Raw genomic sequence first — 19,478 nt, 5'->3', positions numbered from 1 at the left:
TATATTCAGTATATTTAGTAAGGTTACCTTTATAAAACATTTTTTCATTTTATTTTGGAAAAATCTGATTTAGAATGGTAAAAACATACAAATATCTGATATATATATATATCATCTTTCTCTTTTTCTTCACCTGATCAGTCTCAACTTCTTCCCACATCTGACTATCTACTAAGTATTGGCCAATTCCATATCATAGAAAATATATATGAATTCTTGGGGCTCCTTGGTGGCTTAGTCAGTTGAGCATCTGATTCTTGTTTTCGGATCCTGTCATGATCTCATGGTTTTTGGGTTAGAGTCCCATGTCAGGCTCTGAGCTGACTGTTCAAGGAGCCTGCTTGGGATTCTCTCTGTCTACCTTTCCCCCACTTGCACTCTTTCTCTCAAAATAAGTAAAGAAGTAACTTAGAAAAAGAAAATCTATTGAATTCTTCTAAGTCTTGGGGCTTAGGCAGTAAAATTATGGACTTAGGCTCTGAAGTCCACGGATCCAAAATGACTTCTATTAGAAGAAACCACACACACACACACCTGAATATATAAATAACAAATACTTCATAATATTTATTCAATAAACATATAGTGACCAGTTATGTTTGTTCCGAGAGTACCTCGGAGTTTCATATTTTATGACACATTTTAGAAATTCCATCTACAGAGAAAGTTTCTTGTTTATTTTCTTTTCATTTGATATTTACAGGATTTCCACTGATCCCTGCTTGTATACATGCTGTTGCAAGAAGCTTATATTACAATGACAAGTAAGATAATCTCTCTTTCTGATTTCTATTGGAACTAAGTAAAATGAAAGTCTTCAACATAATTTTCCTGTTTTTTCCCCAAGCTGCTGGATCAGTTCTGATACCCATCTCCTCTATATTATCCATGGTCCAATTTGTGCTGCTCTACTGGTATGTAATTAAAATTTTCCTTTTTTCATGATGTTCATATTTCAACTTTATTTCCTGAATCATTTGGCCTATGATATCTTTCAAGATCCTGAGGGAAATAATGACATGTTCACAGTGTTTAATTGAAGACAGTGTAATAAAGGTGTTGTATTTGAAGTGAAGGCAGGGACAGAACAGGAGCTAATTCCTAAGGGATGGCCAGGCACCCAGGACTGGCAGTGGGAAGCTGTTAATGGGGCTAGACCCCAAGAGGGGTCAGAACAGTGTTACTGGATTTAGACCAGTGCTGGGAGGAGTGGCCCAACACGAGGTCTCGATTTGAGTGGAAGAACACAGCCACTGCCAAAACCACAGCCTGGTAGGGAAGAAGAAGGAGGAAGAAATACTGAAACTTCTCTTTTCCTATGCCCTGATTTCTTGGTTCTTCCCTTTGGCTAAGTGCAGCAAATATCAGAGAGCAAGAAAGCTTGAACGATGATGCAATCTTTAGAGGTGCCTCTGAGTTTCCTAGGGCACAGAGCAGAAAAGAAGGGCAGAGGGTATAGATGATGTGAGTAGGAATGGCAAATGGGAAAAACCCACGCACCTATGTTGGTAGTAACAGTAATAGTCCCATAGAGAAAAGACTTTAATTTGGAAAAAGAGAGTATTGGTTAAACTATTGTTTTATTATTATAATGATCATCACTTAATATGAATACATCAATTGGACATTTTTAAGTGTGGTTACAATGAAACAGAAGTCACATTCAATGCTCTTATTACATTGTTTCAATAGGGAAATACATTAATCCAGATTAACATACTTTTTTTTCATATAGCATTAGAGACCAGAATGTAATTACACTCTCTGAGATGGTAATTACAACTGATACTCAATTATATATAAAAAGATAACGGTGGTATGTTTCTCAGCCAAAATTCAGAGCTTCCTAAACCTTGTTTTCAAATGCTTTGTTTTAGACAAATATTCTTCTATTATTTTACTATATTTGCTAGCTGTAGGTTAGTATATTTTTATGTTTGAACACTGTTCAAGCCATTGTCGAAAACAAGTCACAATTAAGAGGGAAACTTCTGGAGGCTGAAGGCCTGGGCTTGAACTCCTTTTCCACCTCTGACTGGCTGTATGACCCCAGGCAATTAAACTAATTACATTGTGTCTCAAGTCCTTCACTGGTAAAATAAAGAATATTATAGTACTGATTTTTAAATCCTTTTAACAAAGAGCTAAATGAGGTAATACATATACAGTACTTAGCCTGGCATGTATAAAGCACAAATGTCAAACCTCTGACTTGTGCCTGGCCACATAAGACAGCCAGTTCAAAAATTAACACATGGAATTTATTATATCATTTATGGAAATTTTAATATACTGTAATGTAGACTCTAGTGAGAATTTCATAGGCAGAAACATTTCCTTCCCTTCTGCCCTGCACCTACTGGTGACATGCACGACACACTGTGTTTAAGTTGTACCTTGAGGGGCGCCTGGGTGGCGCAGTCGGTTAAGCATCCGACTTCAGCCAGGTCACGATCTCGCTGTCCGTGAGTTCGAGCCCCGCGTCGGGCTCTGGGCTGGTGGCTCAGAGCCTGGAGCCTGTTTCCGATTCTGTGTCTCCCTCTCTCTCTGCCCCTCCCCCATTCATGCTCTGTCTCTCTCTGTCCCAAAAATAAATAAACGTTGAAAAAAAAAAAAAAGTTTAAGTTGTACCTTGAGATAGCCTAGTATTCTTTGAAAGAGCCTGCACCGAAACCTAGTTCTACCACATCTGGCTGGGTATCTCAGGGCAAGTTCTGCTTTGTTTTGTTTTGTTTTGTATTTAACCTCTCAGTGCATTTGTTGTCTCTTCCATGATTAGGGAATAATAAGAATGGATACCTCATAGGTTATTGTAAGAATTATATGAGATGCATCCTGCTAACCCAGTGCCTACAATACAAAAAAAAAAAAAAAAAAAGACAAAAAAAACAAAACAAAAAACTGTCCAAAGAAAATGCTTTAAAACGTTTCTTGTAACTTCTACATAATACTCTGATTCTGTTCTGAGGAGAGTTAGAAGAAATAAGACACGTTTTGGGGCCACCCAGGAGCTTACAGAACATAAGGCAAAATTTATTACAAGAGATCTGACTATTCTGCAAAGGGGTATTAATTCAAATGCTTAAATCAGGGAGGTTCAGGAAATAAGTAAAGGAACCTTAGCAAATGAAAAATGTAATCGTAACTAACAAAATCCTTAGAAAAGCCTCTCCACATCAATTTTGGGAGGGAAGAGTAGATGGTACAGCTAGGGTAGAATATCACATAGAAATATAACCCATCTACTCTGTAGGAAAAGAAGTGAAAATCCACATTATTTGCATAAAACTTTTTCCATTTTCTTGGCTTAACAAAACAGCAGGAGCCTATTTTTCTACCAGGATAAATTGTTCTGTCTGTTTAATTTCAAGGGCTCCTCACTGGTTCTGGCCAATTCCAAGGTCTTGGGAGGGGACTTAGCAATTGTTTATATGGTCACATGCTTAAGTACATTTTTTATAAATAAAATATTTCAACCTCAATCGGTTTCTTTCCACTCAGACTTCCCCTGTCACATTTCCCCTTGAGCTGGGTGGAATTCAAGTGGCTACAGCACTTTTGAGATCCTGCCAAAGGGAAGCTGAGAGGGGATACATTTAATTTGTGTTTAGTGAGAGATATTTAAGTCCGTTCAGTACATAGTTAAGTGATTGCTGGCTGTTCTACTATCGGAATGGCTTGTAGGAATCCTCCAACAGCTACACAGTGCTGATGCACCCTGTTTCCCAGGGTGGTACTGTGATATGAAAATGTCCTGTTGTGCCTACCAGCTATGTGATCTTTATGCATATTGGAGTAAAAACAAGTTTATTTTCTTTACCTTAACTAGTTTTGCGCTAAGATACATGAGATTTAGACCTGGTTCGTCTGAAATGTAAAATTCTTGTTCTATTCTTATTCAAAATAAATGGGAGTATTTGCAGAAAATAAAGTAGGGTGACTTTCTAGTTTCCCGTTTCACATTTTAAATTAGATTTGCCATTTTGGAGAAGCAGTTTGCAGTTAGAAATTTTCATTTAATGGACACCTAAATTGCAGCATTTCTACTGATTTTATAATTTATGATTTTCTCTGTAAGGATTATAAAATATTTTATATTCTAAATTTATAAGCAGATAAAGGGCATTATTATATTTTCTTCTAAGGACTGGTAGTGATTTCCATTTCATCAACACTTTTAAACAGCAATGAGTATTTAGGAAGGGAATATAATAAGAAGGGTGGAATAACAGCTGATGTGTTGATTTGTCAGGTTTCCTTCTTACACCTGTTGAAATGGCTTATTCTGCTTTTGTCTTCAGCAGAGATATTCCTGTGTCTATAACTCATGTTACTTTTCATAGATGTGTTTCCATCAGGATTGTAGTGAGCTGTATATCTTTGGAGCATATGTTCCATTAGATTCTCTAAGAATAGTAGTAGGATATTTTTATGCCCAGTTATTTTCATAACACATGCCTTAAATCAGCAAAAGCATTTGTTCACTGTTTTCTGTATTAAATGAGATGCTATAATTACTATTCCAATTTATTAAAATATGCAGACATAAAGTATGTATGTATGTAGCTTAAAAGTTTTAGATTATTAAAGCACAGATACTAGAAGTCAGGGTGAAGAAAAAGGAAAGAGAACATAGCATAATAGCATAAGAGTCCTGAGGGGCTCTTCTGGAGTTAATGCCATTAATCCTATGGAAGGCATAAATATGGGCACAGAGAAAAATAGTCAAGTGTAAAAGATTTTGACTTAAATGAAGATAAGAAAGTGGTATTCAACCTGAGAGAGAGAGAGAGAGAGAGAGCAAAAGAGAGAGAGATATTAAAGTAGAACTCTGTCCATTGCCTGAGTAACTTAGTTATCCATGCTATATTTTGATGTTTTATGTCTCCCTTTCAAAAAGAATGTTTTATCTTGGGGAAAGTTGTTAACACACAGCAAATATGTAATTACAGAAAGAAATTAACAAAAGTCCATGTGGGATGCCAAAATTATTTTATCTCTAGGATTATCTGGGTTGAACATCAGCTGATTTAGTGTGTGACCAGCCTCCTCAGAATGATAAAGAAGCTTAGAATACTATACTGGGGAGTTATGAGGATTATTGCTACAAAAAGAAACACAGGAAGAAGGAACCAAAAAGATGAAAATGGTTATTTTATGGTAGAATATGTATTTGGAAAGTTCCAGTATGGACAGTGATACAGAGGAGACACTTTAAAAAATTAGCATTTGTCATAAACAATTCTTTCCTTTGAGCTAAAAATGTTGAAAAGATTTAGTTTTTGGACCACAGTGAAATTTTAAAAAATTACATAAGAAAATGAATTGATAAAAACACTCATATATTTCTTAACTGAAGGTGTTCTACACTAATTCTGCCGTAATTTTATTTTTCTAAAGCCTAGGTCCATTAAAGTTGATGTGCTTGTTAAGTTAATAAATCACAATTGTAGAAATACAAGTTAATATATTGGACATATATTCTATGTAGTAGAACATATTCTTGTACGTTGAAAATAATCTAAGATTGGGGCTCCTGGGTGGCTCAGTCAGTTAAGCATCTGACTTGGTCTCAGGTCATGGTCTCATGGTTTATGAGTTCAAGCCCAACGTCAGGTTCTGTGCTGACAGCTTAGAGCCTAGCGTCTGCAGATTTTGTGTTTCCCTCTCTCTCTGCCTCTCCCCTGCTTGCACTCTGTCTCTGTCTCTCTCTCAAAAATAAACATTAAGGGGCGCCTGGGTGGCGCAGTCGGTAAAGCGTCCGACTTCAGCCAGGTCACGATCTCGCAGTCCGTGAGTTCGAGCCCCGTGTCAGGCTCTGGGCTGATGGCTCAGAGCCTGGAGCCTGTTTCAGATTCTGTGTCTCCCTCTCTCTCTGCCCCTCCCCCGTTCATGCTCTGTCTCTCTCTGTCCCAAAAATAAATAAACGTTGAAAAAAAAATTTTTTTTTAAAAATAAATAAAAATAAATAAACATTAAAAAATAAATAAAAGAATCTAAGATTTATAAATTCAAAGATCCTTCAAAAATGCTTCTTAATATTAAATATGAAATAATTTTCATGATGTCATTTTATTTTTTTAGGTGAATCTTTTTTTTCTATTAAACATTGTACGTGTTCTCATCACCAAGTTAAAAGTTACTCACCAAGCGGAATCCAATCTCTACATGAAAGCTGTCAGAGCTACACTTATCCTGGTGCCATTACTTGGCATTGAATTTGTGCTGCTTCCGTGGAGACCTGAAGGAAGGATTGCAGAGGAGATATATGATTACATCATGCACATCCTTATGCATTATCAGGTATGGTGCTCTTGAATCAGGAAGGCAGCTTGTGAAATTTGGTATTAAATTGCATGTGGCTTTGGTTTTAGTCTTAACTGCGTACATAGCAAGTTGGTTACAAATAATGTATCTTTTCCATCTGGAGTCAGAAAATTCTATTTTTCTTTTACAGGGTCTTTTGGTTTCTACAATTTTCTGCTTCTTTAATGGAGAGGTATGGTGATTGTTTTTATTCCTTTTATCATTTTATATTTGCAATGTATCTTTTCCTTAAAAAGACAGAGAGAGAATCACACATTCCCTAGGAACAACTACTTCAAATTCCATTTTGATCAGGAAAAAGAACCACAGGATCTCTTTTCATGGATGTAACTCTTCTACCCAAAAGCTTGGGTCATACTGGAGTTCAAGAGTAGGGCAAAATCAGCCTCACTTTAAAAGAGTCTATCATTTACTTTGATTTATCTAGTCTTTCACCTACCATTTGAACGAATCCTTTTTAAGTCTGGCCTTTGTCCTAGGTCCAGTGCTAGGCAATCCACACCCTCATAAAACATACACTGTAATATGAAATAGAATTGACTCATTTTCATTTCCCCCCTTTCTCTCTTTTTTTGTTTTTCCTAGCTCACAATGTGGTCTTTGAAAATAGTTTTCCTGTGGTTACAAAAAGATTTGAAAAAAAAATTAAACTTTCAGTTATACAGGGAGGACATGCAGTAAGTTAGAAAACTTCGGAAAAGAGAATGCTCTAATTTGTAACATGGCAACATGCTCTTGGATATTTCAACATTTTTATCCTAGGCTTCCCTAAGTGGAAAGTTTCAGGTGTTTTACAAACTGGTACCATGTTTCTTATGCATATGAATAGTGTTATGGCTCAGTGGTTTGAGCTATATTGATTTAGCTCTTTATCTGTTTTTAATCTACCGGACAAGTTTTAATCTGTTAGAGGATTGGAAAACTCAGCAAAATTAGAAATCTAGAGAGCCACCGAGTGAGACTCAAATACTTGGTAACTGTGAAGCTTATCACAAAGCTTCAGATGGGAAACATGTCAACCAGTTGGTATAACTTTATAAGAACTATTCCTACAAATAAATCAACATCGGAAATCATGTACATGTCATGAAAATCTATAAAATATTGGTTTTCTTTGCTTAATAAGAATTTATTTCTTTCTCAGCAAATAATGAAATTTCATGTTTGATTTTATCAAATTGATTTTTAAAAATTTTTATTTCACTTAATTATTTATATTGGAGTGTAGAACTCTCAAACATGGGAGGCTATATTTCATATCTTTAAGTGGTGCTTCCATGATGCTTCTGCTATATAGTAGACAATGGTGACTCTTTCTGAAGTAGATGAGAAGCATAGACAGAATATGAAATTAGGAAAAATAGAGAAATCATTTGTTTTGATAATATAATTCAAATAGCATTGATTATGTACCTCTATAAATTTATGACTGCATAAACTGAATTAGACAATCCTATTTTCTGCCAATATAGGATTTTACAATTAAAGGTAGATGAGAAAGAAATAGACAACAGGCCAAAGAACATGCATGGAATATGAACAATACACCTCTGCATCTGCAGAGACATGACATATTATTCTAAAGGGTAATTTTTAAGTGTACAAAACATAATCACTAGTAGAATATTTTGTGATAGGAAGCAATGTAGAATAAAAGCACAGACACAGCAATGCATTTAAACCCCCAAGATGCTACTTTGTTCCTGGATGTAATAATTTGGGCAATATTCTGAACCTTCTTGAGTCTTGGTGTCTACTTTATTAAAGGAGTTAAAAAAAAAAAAAAAAAGCAAGTTCCTTACACAAGTCTCACAAAGATTAGTGTAGGCTAGGAATCTAAAATTTTATCACCATGCCCCACCCTCAACAGATTATCAGTACATTATAGATTCCTTATTAGATCTTTCAAGTCATTTATTTTCAAAAATATATGTACAAGTAGGAGCATTAATCATTTTGGAATCAATCTCAAATTGGCCTTTTTATTTGGAAAGGTTGCTCAGGGAATATCTAAACTAATGCCTAACAATCTTGTTGCACTCTCTCTGTGTAAGCAAAAGAGACAGAGACCTTGATCTTCTGCCATGTCCTAAAATTGAGAAAATTTTGGCAGCACAAAATTACAATAATACAAAATCTTTGTGCCTAGTTGTTGCCAAATCCTTTGGTTCTTTACAACATCTCCAATATCTGTCCACTTTTCTTCATCTCTCAAGATGCAGTCTCTATTTGCGGATGACTCATTTTTCATCTTAGGAAATACTATAATCCCTCCTTTTTTGTCCTTTTGCCTCTTAGTTTTTCCCACTCTCATAACATGAAGACACAGCTGCCAAATTCATTTTGTGTTGTTCCAACTATGTCATGTACTTCTTAAAATCACTTGCTCCGGCTTAAATCTCCTTCTTGCTTTCCACGGGAGGTCAAATAGCTTCCTTTTAGCTTAGTCTTTATCTTTTTCTTTTCTTTCTTTTTTTTTTTAAGTAACAATTTTATGTATTTTTTTATCCAAAATATTCCTATTTGCATTTCTCACTAAATAATGGTGGCTTGACAAATTATCAGGCCACATTCATCTCATCTCTAGCCCACTCAGATAAAATGTGCACTGTTAGCACAAACTAGAGCTCTTGTCATTAGAAGGGTCTTCCCTTGCCTCAGGAGTAAATCAAACAATACCTGAGAGTATTTTTATAAAGTGAACAAAAAGATTTATTGATAATAATCAAACCTACATTCTGTAATGAAAACTAGGTAGCATTTTTATATGAAGCTGTATTAAATATTTTTTAATTGATTTAGGATAAGGAGTTATAGCTTCCTTATGAAGCGCTAATGGGCATATAATGTTGTAAGGTTATATTCTAAACAGTGGGATTTACTATTTATATAATACTCATGTGTAAGGCAATAAAAAACATTTTCATATCTGTAACACCTTCCTTTCCAATGTCAATTTTCCTTGTTATCTCTTCCCATCATAATTTTTTCATTAAAAGTGTACTAAGAGTGGTCACTTTAATGTTCTGTTGAATAGATGTGATATATACTAGAGGAAGCAGATGAAAAACTTAAGTCCTTATAGAGAATAATATAAACAAAAGGATGTCTACAAGGCCCATAGGTCTTTAATTAGGTTCATTTTTTAACTTCAGTAAAAATGTCCCCACAGTTCAGGAAATTGACCTTTCATGGCTTTTCTGATGATTTAGTTGCAAGGAAGATGATTTAGTTGCAAAGCAGATATTTCAAGAGCAAACAGATATTTCAAAAGGCATCTTTGCTGTTGGAATTTAATTTAAGCTTTCATTTTTAAAAAAGTTATACATTCACAGCTATGATATTTCTTCTTGTCAACTTCTTCCCAACATTTATGTAGAATCTTTTGTATATAGCTACATTCCATTTCTTTTCAAACAGAAACTATATAGGAAAGGTATTCAGTCAATCCATCATTTAGTAGCAAAGGGAAGAGAAATGAATTTAGCATAAAATAAGGATCAAAACCAATTCCCATCAGGAATATCTAGATAATCTGCCCAACGTCATTTTTGTTGTAAATCTTTGAATATTTAAAAGGCACATTCTAAAACCATTTTCATCTGTTGTTTGCTTATGCTCTTGAAGACATTATGTATGCAGATATTATTTAAAATTACTTTATTTTTTAAGTGTTATTTATTTTTGAGAGACAGACAGAGTGCAAGCAGGAGAGGGGCAGAGAGAGAGGGAGACAAAGAATCATAAGCAGGCTCCAGGCTCTGAGGTGTTAGCACAGAGCCCAACACAGATCTCGAACCCACAAGTTGGATGCTTAACCAAAAGGTGACAGATACTGACCCACGCAGGTGCCCCTATTTAAATTGCTTTAATTTAAATATGCTATTTGGAGAATTAAGAAAGACATTACTAAACCATGAGGGAAACAAAATATGATTTTTTTTGCAAGATAAATATATTCATTGTCCCATAAAGGCTTTTATTTCTTTATTTGTGTAAGAATATAAATTATTCCTTTCCGACATAGTTAATATATATAAAGAAATAAACTTGAAAGTCCTGAAGAATATATATAAAGAAATAAACTGGAAAGTCCCGAGGTTGTGAATTTCATAAAATACAATTTTTAAAACCAGTTTATTGCATTTCTAATTACATAATTTTTAAATTCTACAATAGAGCTACCCGAAATTTTAGTAACTCATTTGGAATTCTAACTAAAGAAACCCATTGACTTTAGGGAGTCCCTGGGTGGCTCAGTCAGTTAAGCAGCCAATTCTTGTTTTTGGCTCAGGTCATGATTTTCATGGTTCATGAGTTCAAGCTTCACATCAAGTTTTGTGCTGACACTGCTGAGCCTGTTTAGGATTCAGTCTCTCCCTCTCTCTCTGCACCCCCCACCCCCGGCTCATGCTCTATCTCTCTCTTTCTCTCTCAAATAAATAAACTAAAAAAAAAGAAACAGTTTGACTTTCTATTTGTGTCTTCTGTTTTTCTACATGCTAAAACATAAAGTGAGACAGTAAAACTTTATGTCCATTTTAAGTGACAGAGAACAGGAGACTCAAAGGACTTTGAAGTATCCCACTGAGTTCTCTCATTAAAAGATCTCCTGGGAATAGCTATTAGTAATAGATTGTTCATAATTTGGAGAAGTTTTCTTGATCTATTATATAAAACAATGAGACTTAACTAAGCCATCCTATTTTAAAGTTTAATATTAATTCTTACACATGATTACAGTGAATGAAAAGTTGGGGAATTTTATATATTAGCAGAAAGTTAAACAATTATTGCATGAGTATGTTTCTAGTACATGGATGACTGGAAAGTTGCTTTTAGTGATGCTCAAATTCCCTGTGAGGAAGCAAAGGGTCAAAGAGCAGTAGATAGTGTGGGGAAGACAGTTCAAAGCTATACATATGTTTTGGACAGATCTGGATTAGGTCACAGGGATGTGGCTAATACACTCGTAACCTAGGAGCAGAGTCCCACACCAGTGTGCCCAATCATCAGACACCTGGAAACAGCCAGGTTGCCAAACTGGAGATGTATTTGAATATTCTCATTTCCACTCACTGACTCAGTATAAAGAAAATCACCTTTGTGTCTCATGTTCGATTCAAACCGAGGTCACTATATATGGCCTACAAGTCCTGATCTCTAGCTTTAGAGAAGAAGGAAGCCAGGTGACATCAAATTCATCCAGGCAGAGGGAGATCCAAAAACAAAAAAAGTGGAGTGGTAACATTCCTAAACGTTTTCACAGGCTCATCTCATTTGTCATTACCTGTTGAATGCTTTCTTCCCTCCGGCTAGTAAGCCTCAGGAGGACAAAAACCCTGATCTTTTTTTTCCAGAATGTAGCACAATACCTGGCATGTGTTAATCACTCCGTAAAAACTAGTTGCTGCTGCTGTTAATGATGATGATGATGATTTATATTCCGTTTCCCTAACTTCTTTTTCTTTTATACTTCCTCTCTTCTTTTATACTCTTATTAATTATCTTCTCATTCTATTATTTAAGATACTGATATAAAAGTAAATGTTACACACACAATCTTACAAAAGGGGGTCTGGATTAACTACTTGTTTGACCATAATACATTCATATGCATTATTAAAGCTTCAAAGATAAGGCATGAAAAAAATATCGAGGGAATCTAAAATAAAGAGCAAGGCAACGAATTTCCTAACTGTAAATTCCCTAATGTTTCCAATTTAATGTTTTAATTTAAAAAAAAAAAACAATATTATGCACTAATTAACATCAATGCTTTTGGTTTTTCTAAAGTTTTACATATATTATTTTATGTACTTTTAAATACAGTATCTTTATTTCAGATAATGGATTGCTCTTGTCCTTTTTGTTTCTTTTTGATTGATAGGTTCAAGCAATTCTGAAAAGAAACTGGAATCAATATAAAATCCAATTTGGAAACAGCTTCTCCCATCCAGATGCTCTTCGCAGTGCGTCTTACACAGTGTCCACAATCAGTGATGGTACAGGATACAGTCATGACTGTCCCAGTGAACACTTAAATGGAAAAAGCATCCACGATATTGAAAATGTTGTCTTAAAACCAGAAAAGTTGTATGATTGATAATAGAGGGAATGCTGTTTAACTATTTTGGGTCACTCCTAACTCAAGGACTTGGATCCATGACTTTACAACCAGAAGACTTCAATATAAAATGAATTTCTTGAATACCACAAAGAAACGCCTCACATCAATTCAGTAGTATATTGTTAAATGTTTAACAACTAGCCCTTTGGGAGGGGAAAAAACCCCTTGATTTGTAATGTTTTTCCAGTTTCTATGGTGTATTCCCACCAGGGCTAATTTCGGTCTACCAATCTGACATCACTGAATGTGAAACTGGGAAAAGATGAGGACAGTCAACTCTTGTAGGCTGGCATGTGTCAGCTCTAGTACACCACTGCACGAATTCACATGTGAATAAGACTGTAAAGTTCATATACGCATCGGGCGTGATTCTACTCTTGTTGGCTAAACAGGCCTAGCTGAGGCCTATAGACTTAGAGGGAAAATTAACTTTTCATTTGTTTGTTTTAAAAATCTTCATCCCATATTCATTGGTGCAGTTGATTTTTTTTTTAACCAAGTAGGTATTCTAACCCTTTTTGTATTTACCCTTTCAAATGGACTACATAAAGAGGTAATTATTTCTGTTGGCTTAACCACTTCTCCCCAAGAAAAGCAATAGAGTAGAATTGCTATTGGCTACTCATTGGCTGATACATCACAGTTATATCCAATGTCATATCTGTTTTTGACGTTTGATGAATAGTATGTCAGATATACAATCCTACTTTGGCATCATCAGGGGGATATCTTGGTTGATATTACAAAGCATCCTTGTCAGCTACTTTCCTATCTTACTACACAAGTGGGAGGGAATCAGTTTCCCTGTATCTGTAAATAGAAACTTTGCCCCTTCCATTTCTACTGTGTAGACAAACAGGCAATTATTTTACATGAAGGAAATCAGTGAAGGATTTCTTATTTTCTTGGAAGTTTGTAAAAAAAATTTGTTATGAAAAACAAGCTTGTAAATACTCTGTTATTCTATTTTATAGTCTGAAATCAAATGTGTACAACCTAGGTAAGTTTTTAAAAAAACAAATACATAATGTAACAATGTATGCATGTTAATATCTGATACTGTGTCTGGGCTGATTTTATAATAAAATAGAGTCTGGAATTCTATATTTGGTAAATATTTTAAAGACAACCAGATGCCAGCATCAGAAGTTTGTTTGAGAACCAAGAGAACAGAAATATCTATGATAAGATATAAAATATTTATTTAAAAAAATCAAGCCATTGTTTTATTATATTAGCTTAGGTGATGCTTTCATACCTTAATAATAGGTAAGTTTGACATATTTCTCCTTTTATTTTGACGATGAACTTGCATTCTAATCCAGTAACGTTAATGGATTCCAATAGTAAAAAATGCCAATCTGCCATTCTTATGGTTTTCACACTATTAAAAATATTACTTTTCTGACACTTACTGCATAAACATTTATGGCTTTGGGAGTGTTCAGACTTTTTAAAAAATTAGAGGAATAGAATATATATACATATATATGATATACAATGCTTTACTAGAGCTACTATGATAATATGATACCAGAAATCAGTGAAAGACTTGAATACATCAGTGAAGAAGAATTGTCAGAACATTTAGGGAGTAATTAAATTAAGATGGAAGAAAGCCTTGCTAATGAATTAAAGTGACATTTAAATGGGATTCAGTTGTTCCCCTAATGTTATTTTCCACTGAAATTTCTGAAAAACAAAAATGCCTTCAATTAGTAAAATTCAATTTGAGGAGGACAAGTTACTATGTGTATGTGCTTTTCTAGTGTGTCAATTTGCTTAAAATGGATTAAACTAATGACTGAGTAATCATAGATTCTTTCTTAACTGTCGATAGATTTGTGAGTTCCGACGTCATTTGTAATTGTCCAGGAAAATTATCTAAATTAGTAAGAACTAAGAGATTAAATGGCTTGGTCAATATATTTATAATTCATCTGTACACATGCAAAGATTTTGTCGTTTGTTTCTAAATTTATGGATTTTACAGCAAGCTGTCACAGAAAGGAATGCAGGCTGTTCTAGACTTGCCACTGTCTAAATAATACAAAAATTCCTTTAAATAAACTCACTGTTTAGCTACTTATTCTTCAAAGATTCAAATCCTTTGCTTCATACTGCTCACACATTTCCACATTCTTCCAGACAAACTGTCAAGTCTCAACCATAAATGACAGTAGAAAATTCTGTCAAATTCTCCATGAGCATTACAGTAAAATTTAACTGTCATTTTCCAGTGTTTCTTTTATTCTGTTTTTTTATCATATTAAATTTAGATCAGATTTCTTTTATGGCTCACAATTGTTTAGTGCACAGGTTTTAGATGAAGGCATCCAATAATTACTCAGTTTTGTAGCCATATTTTCTTATGAGTAATATTTTCAAATATTAGACTTCTCTAAAGCTGAAGTGATAACTAGGATCTCCTTTATATCTTACTTATAAAGAAAAGATAAAATAAATACTTTTTAAAGCCAAATTTTTGGGGCAGCTAAACACTAATTTGGGGAATTTCTACCTTTCAGAATACAGATCTGCTACTTTTCTGTAAGTACTTGTGTAAGTCAGATTTTAATTAAAAAATTCTAGTTTGTCCTTTTTCATTTTCTAAAGCTATTTTCCAGTGAATTCATTCATAAAATATCCATTCTGGAATTTGGTGTTTGCTCAAATGTAACGCAGTGTGTACATAGTATTAGTGGTAGGTGTAGTGCTGTATTTATTGGCTTAATAATTTTTTTAAGTGTGAACTTCATTGTCTTTTGGTTTTAACCTGCTAATAGAAACCACCACTTCTTTTATCTGTAAGTCACAAACAAGATATTTTGATCAATTAAAATAAGTCATATTATGTCCACTTAATGTACATCTCTATTTTTTGATTGTATGAAAATATTAAAGTTATGAGTTAAAGTTGATTTTCACGCATGTGTACTGAAGTGTTGAATAATTTATACACATAACTGTTTACAGCAGTCAGTGGAATACTACTAAAATCAATGACTATATCTCTTTTGCCCTCTTTAAAATCTACAATAAACCAGTAAAACATCCCATAAACCAATTTTTTAAATATTATGAATTTGAAAAAAATTGTGAATTTGTTTTTCAAGCTAGAAAACTCTAAAGAAATAAAATTCTAAATAAGTATTCAAATTCCTTTCTAGGCTGAAAGAAGGGAAAGGATGCCCAGAAAGAGGAAAATGTACAGGAATTTCTCTCCTTTCTCCATTATGTTCCATTGTGTAGTTTTGTATTGAACAGAGGAAAGAAAGAGAAGGAAAATAACTATTTAGGGATAATTTTAAAAGGGGGAATAATCATGACTCCCAAATATAAAATGAAAACGTGTCACAGATTTTGGTTAGTTCTTTCATTATTGACGGAACAATATATCACAATTCATGGAAAAATTCAAGTATCACGTATATAGAAGAATATAAGATATGTTGAAATGAATTTATAAATAGATGCTCTATTCTTACGGCAATAATCAGTTACGTTCTATTGAATAACTAGTATGTATTTCTATAATCGAGAATAAATGTACATCATTATCAATTTTATGCAACTAACAAATCTGTAAAATAGCTCAAAATAATGAAAGGTAAAGATAACCTAAAAGGATGTACGAGAAAGTACTAGAAAAGACACTTCAATGACTCTAACATATATCTTGCCTATATAATGAGAAAGCAATATGTTGCACATGCAATAAGTACAATAAATACTTGTATGTATGTACATATATACATATATATAAAGAGAGATGAGGGTGTCTGGGTGGCTCATTCGGTTAAGTCTCTGACTCTTGATTTCAGCTCAGGTCATGATCCCACGTTTTGTGGGATTGAGACCTGCGTCAGGCTCTGTGCTGACAGTGTAGAGCCTGCTTGGGATTCTCACTCTCTCCTTCTCTCTATGTTCCTCCCAAGCTTATGTGCACAGCCTCTTTCTCTCCCTCTCTCTTGCTCTCAAAACAAATAAATACACTTAAAGTAAAAAAGCGGGGGGGAGATGATAGCTATGGATACCCCTTGAATGCTATTCTAAGCAGTAGGAGAATTCAGAAATATAACAACACACAAAGTAAATGTGCACAGATACATATTTCCCATATACACATATAACAACCAGATAGACGCCCCAGTAGGGTAAAAAGGAGCAAATTTGTAACAGCATCAAGAGAAGGTAAAATAAATAGGAACAACTTAAATAAGAAATGAGTGAAATACATTTCAATACTACGAACAATCACAATTGAAGACATCAATCAGTTCACGGAAAAATACATGATGTTCTTGAAGAGGAAGATCACCATAAATATGTCAATTTTCCCCTAAAAACTACATTGTAAGTATATATGATCCAAATAAAAATAATGGTAGTTAATTATTTTGAGACCAGACATGATGATTCTAAATTTCATAAATAGTCATGAAAGCTCTAAACAAGTGTGTGTGTGGGGGGGGGGGGGGGGAGAGGAGATAAGCCTTGACATATTTTGTACCCTAACAGTTAAAACAGTGGTAATATCACATGATAAAAAGAGAGAATGGGGGAGAAGAAGTGTCTAGGTCACTCTTTTTAATATTTTGCTGGAGACAGAGCCAAAAATGATAATCCAAACAGGGAGTAAAATGACATTATCACCCAGAAAATCATGAATTCATTCTGTCTTACTCTCTATTCTTTACAAACATGCCATCCCTGGAATACCAAATGTAAGAAATGGGCTTATTAACAAGTTACATAACTGGTATGGTTGCTGTCTTGTCTTTAAAAAGGCAAATGTGGGGCGCCTGGGTGGCGCAGTCGGTTGAGCATCTGACTTCAGCCAGGTCACGATCTCACGGTCCGTGAGTTCGAGCCCCATGTCGGGCTCTGGGCTGATGGCTCAGAGCCTGGAGCCTGTTTCCGATTCTGTGTCTCCCTCTCTCTCTGCCCCTCCCCCGTTCATGCTCTGTCTCTCTCTGTCCCAAAAATAAATAAACGTTGAAAAAAAAATTTAAAAAAAAATAAAAAGGCAAATGTGTTGAAACCATCACCTGGCAAGTACAGATGTCTGTAGAAAAAAACCATCCTTGTTAATCTTTGACTGGGAAAGAAGTGAAGATGCCAGTTGTCTCTTTCAAGCTACAAGTAAAAGCCTAGAATTTCACTGATATTAGATTCAGGGATGTTGAACCATCCCTCTGGAAAATCTAGGAGTACTAAAACCCCAAGGAACACCCCTTAGCCCACACTTACAACAAAGTTGAATGGATATTCTATCATTTCTAAATTCCATCTACATTCTTTTCCTTCAGACCTCAACTGGAAGGCATTTCTCTGGCTTGCTGAATTCCCAAATATTTTTATCATGTAATTTTATTTTAAGAAGTTTCTTAATTTTTTCTATTTCACTTTGTCCTTTTTGGGGAGCCTGGGTGGCTCAATCAGTTGAGCGTCCAACTTCAGCTCAGGTCATGATCTCACTGTTGGTGGGTTTGAGTCCCGTGTCGGGCTCTGCACGGACAGCTCAGAGCCTGGAGCCTACTTCGGATTCTGTCTCCCTCTCTCTCTGCACCTGCCCCCTCGCACTGTGTCTGTCTCTTGAAAATAAATGTTTTTTTAAAAAAATGTCTTTTCAACTTTCCTTTGATCTCTTTAATTTAAAAAACATTTATTTTATTTATTTTTTAAAGTAGGCTCCACACCTAGTGGAGGCTTGAACTCATGACCCCAAGATCAAGAGTTGTATGCTCTAACAACTGAGCCAGCCAGGCACCCCTTCCTTGACCTCTTTATCTTAGCTCAGGCTATATATTATATTCTATCCCATTATTGTCAAAAATTTTCTGGAAACACATTAATATATCTAATCCCCAGTCTGTTATTGTTTATTTCATGTCTTAGTCTGCTCAGGCTCCATAATAAAAAATACAACAGACAGAGTGGCTTAATCAACAGAAATTTATTTCCCACAGTTCTACAGGTTGAGAAGTCCAAGATCATAGTGCCAGCAAGGTACCAAGATCAAAGTTTCATCCTGAAGCCTCTTCTTGAGGCTTGTAGACAGCTGCCATCTTGCTATGCACTTATGAGACTTTTTTGGGCAAGTGGAGAGAAAATGAGAGAGCAATATATCTTTCTTCTTATAGGAATACTAATCATATTAAATCGGGGCCCCACTTTTATGACCTCATTTAACCTTAATTACTTCTTTGGAGGTCCAATCTTCAACCATTGGGGGTTAGAGCTTCAATATTAATCTGGGGGGGGGACACAAACATTCAATGCATAACACTCCTTTATTTCATCACAAGGTCTGTATACTACTCATTACCTCATAATAAAGGAAACAAAATACAACAACAAAACTCAAATTTACACTTGGCCTGTAAATCAGATAATGCTTCCTTTTCTGAAATAGGACTTCTGTAAAAGTTATCTTATTGCCTAAGTCTAGTTCCAGAAAGTTGTTGATGGCTGTCTTCTTGATCTGCTTTCTTCATAGGATATCATCCAGTTTCCTCACAAACTTCTTCCTCCTTAAAGTTCATTTAGGTCACTTTAGCCTTTTATTTCTTCATGCTCATGTCACAAATGCAGCCAGAGTCATTTTTCTCCTTTTGATTTTGTGTCCAAGAAGCTTGCCCAGCTGTGTCTGTCTTTTAGTTTTAGTGTTATTTACTCCTACAAAGTTTTGGTAAGAATGCTTTTCATCTCCAATAATATACAAAGAGCTACTTTTTTTAATGTTTATTTATTTATTTTGAGACAGAAAGAGAGAGATCAGGGGAGGGGCAGAGAGAGAGGGAGACAGAGAATCCCAAGCAGGCTCCCCACTGTCAATACAGAGCCCGATGTGGGGCCTGAACTCATGAACTGTGAGATCATGACCTGAGCCAAAATCAAAAGTCAGATGCTTAGGGGCGCCTGGGTGGCTCAGAAGGTTGAGCGTCCGACTTCTGCACAGGTCATGATCTCAGAGTTCATGAATTTGAGTCCCATGTCAGGCTCTGGGCTGACAACT

General features: G+C 35.0%; 1 protein-coding gene across 2 annotated transcripts in view; it reads left to right on the top strand.

Moving 5' to 3' along the window:
- The window catches only part of CALCRL (calcitonin receptor like receptor), a 105,059-nt gene extending 89,681 nt beyond the window's left edge, over window positions 1–15,378 (top strand). For both annotated transcript variants that reach the window (XM_045480454.1, XM_045480453.1), the window contains 5 exons: window positions 704–764; window positions 848–914; window positions 6,085–6,303; window positions 6,458–6,499; window positions 12,218–15,378. In XM_045480454.1, coding sequence (XP_045336410.1) covers window positions 704–764; window positions 848–914; window positions 6,085–6,303; window positions 6,458–6,499; window positions 12,218–12,433 — 605 coding nt within the window. In that variant the 3' untranslated portion in view covers window positions 12,434–15,378. The remainder of the gene's footprint in view (window positions 1–703; window positions 765–847; window positions 915–6,084; window positions 6,304–6,457; window positions 6,500–12,217) is intronic.
- The last annotated feature ends 4,100 nt before the right edge of the window (window positions 15,379–19,478 follow it).

The sequence above is a fragment of the Leopardus geoffroyi genome, chromosome C1 (genome assembly GCF_018350155.1).
Source record: "Leopardus geoffroyi isolate Oge1 chromosome C1, O.geoffroyi_Oge1_pat1.0, whole genome shotgun sequence".
Classification (NCBI taxonomy): Eukaryota; Metazoa; Chordata; class Mammalia; order Carnivora; family Felidae; genus Leopardus; species Leopardus geoffroyi.
The sequence above is the reverse complement of the archived record's forward strand: the minus strand, read 5'-3'. Positions and strand labels throughout refer to the sequence as shown.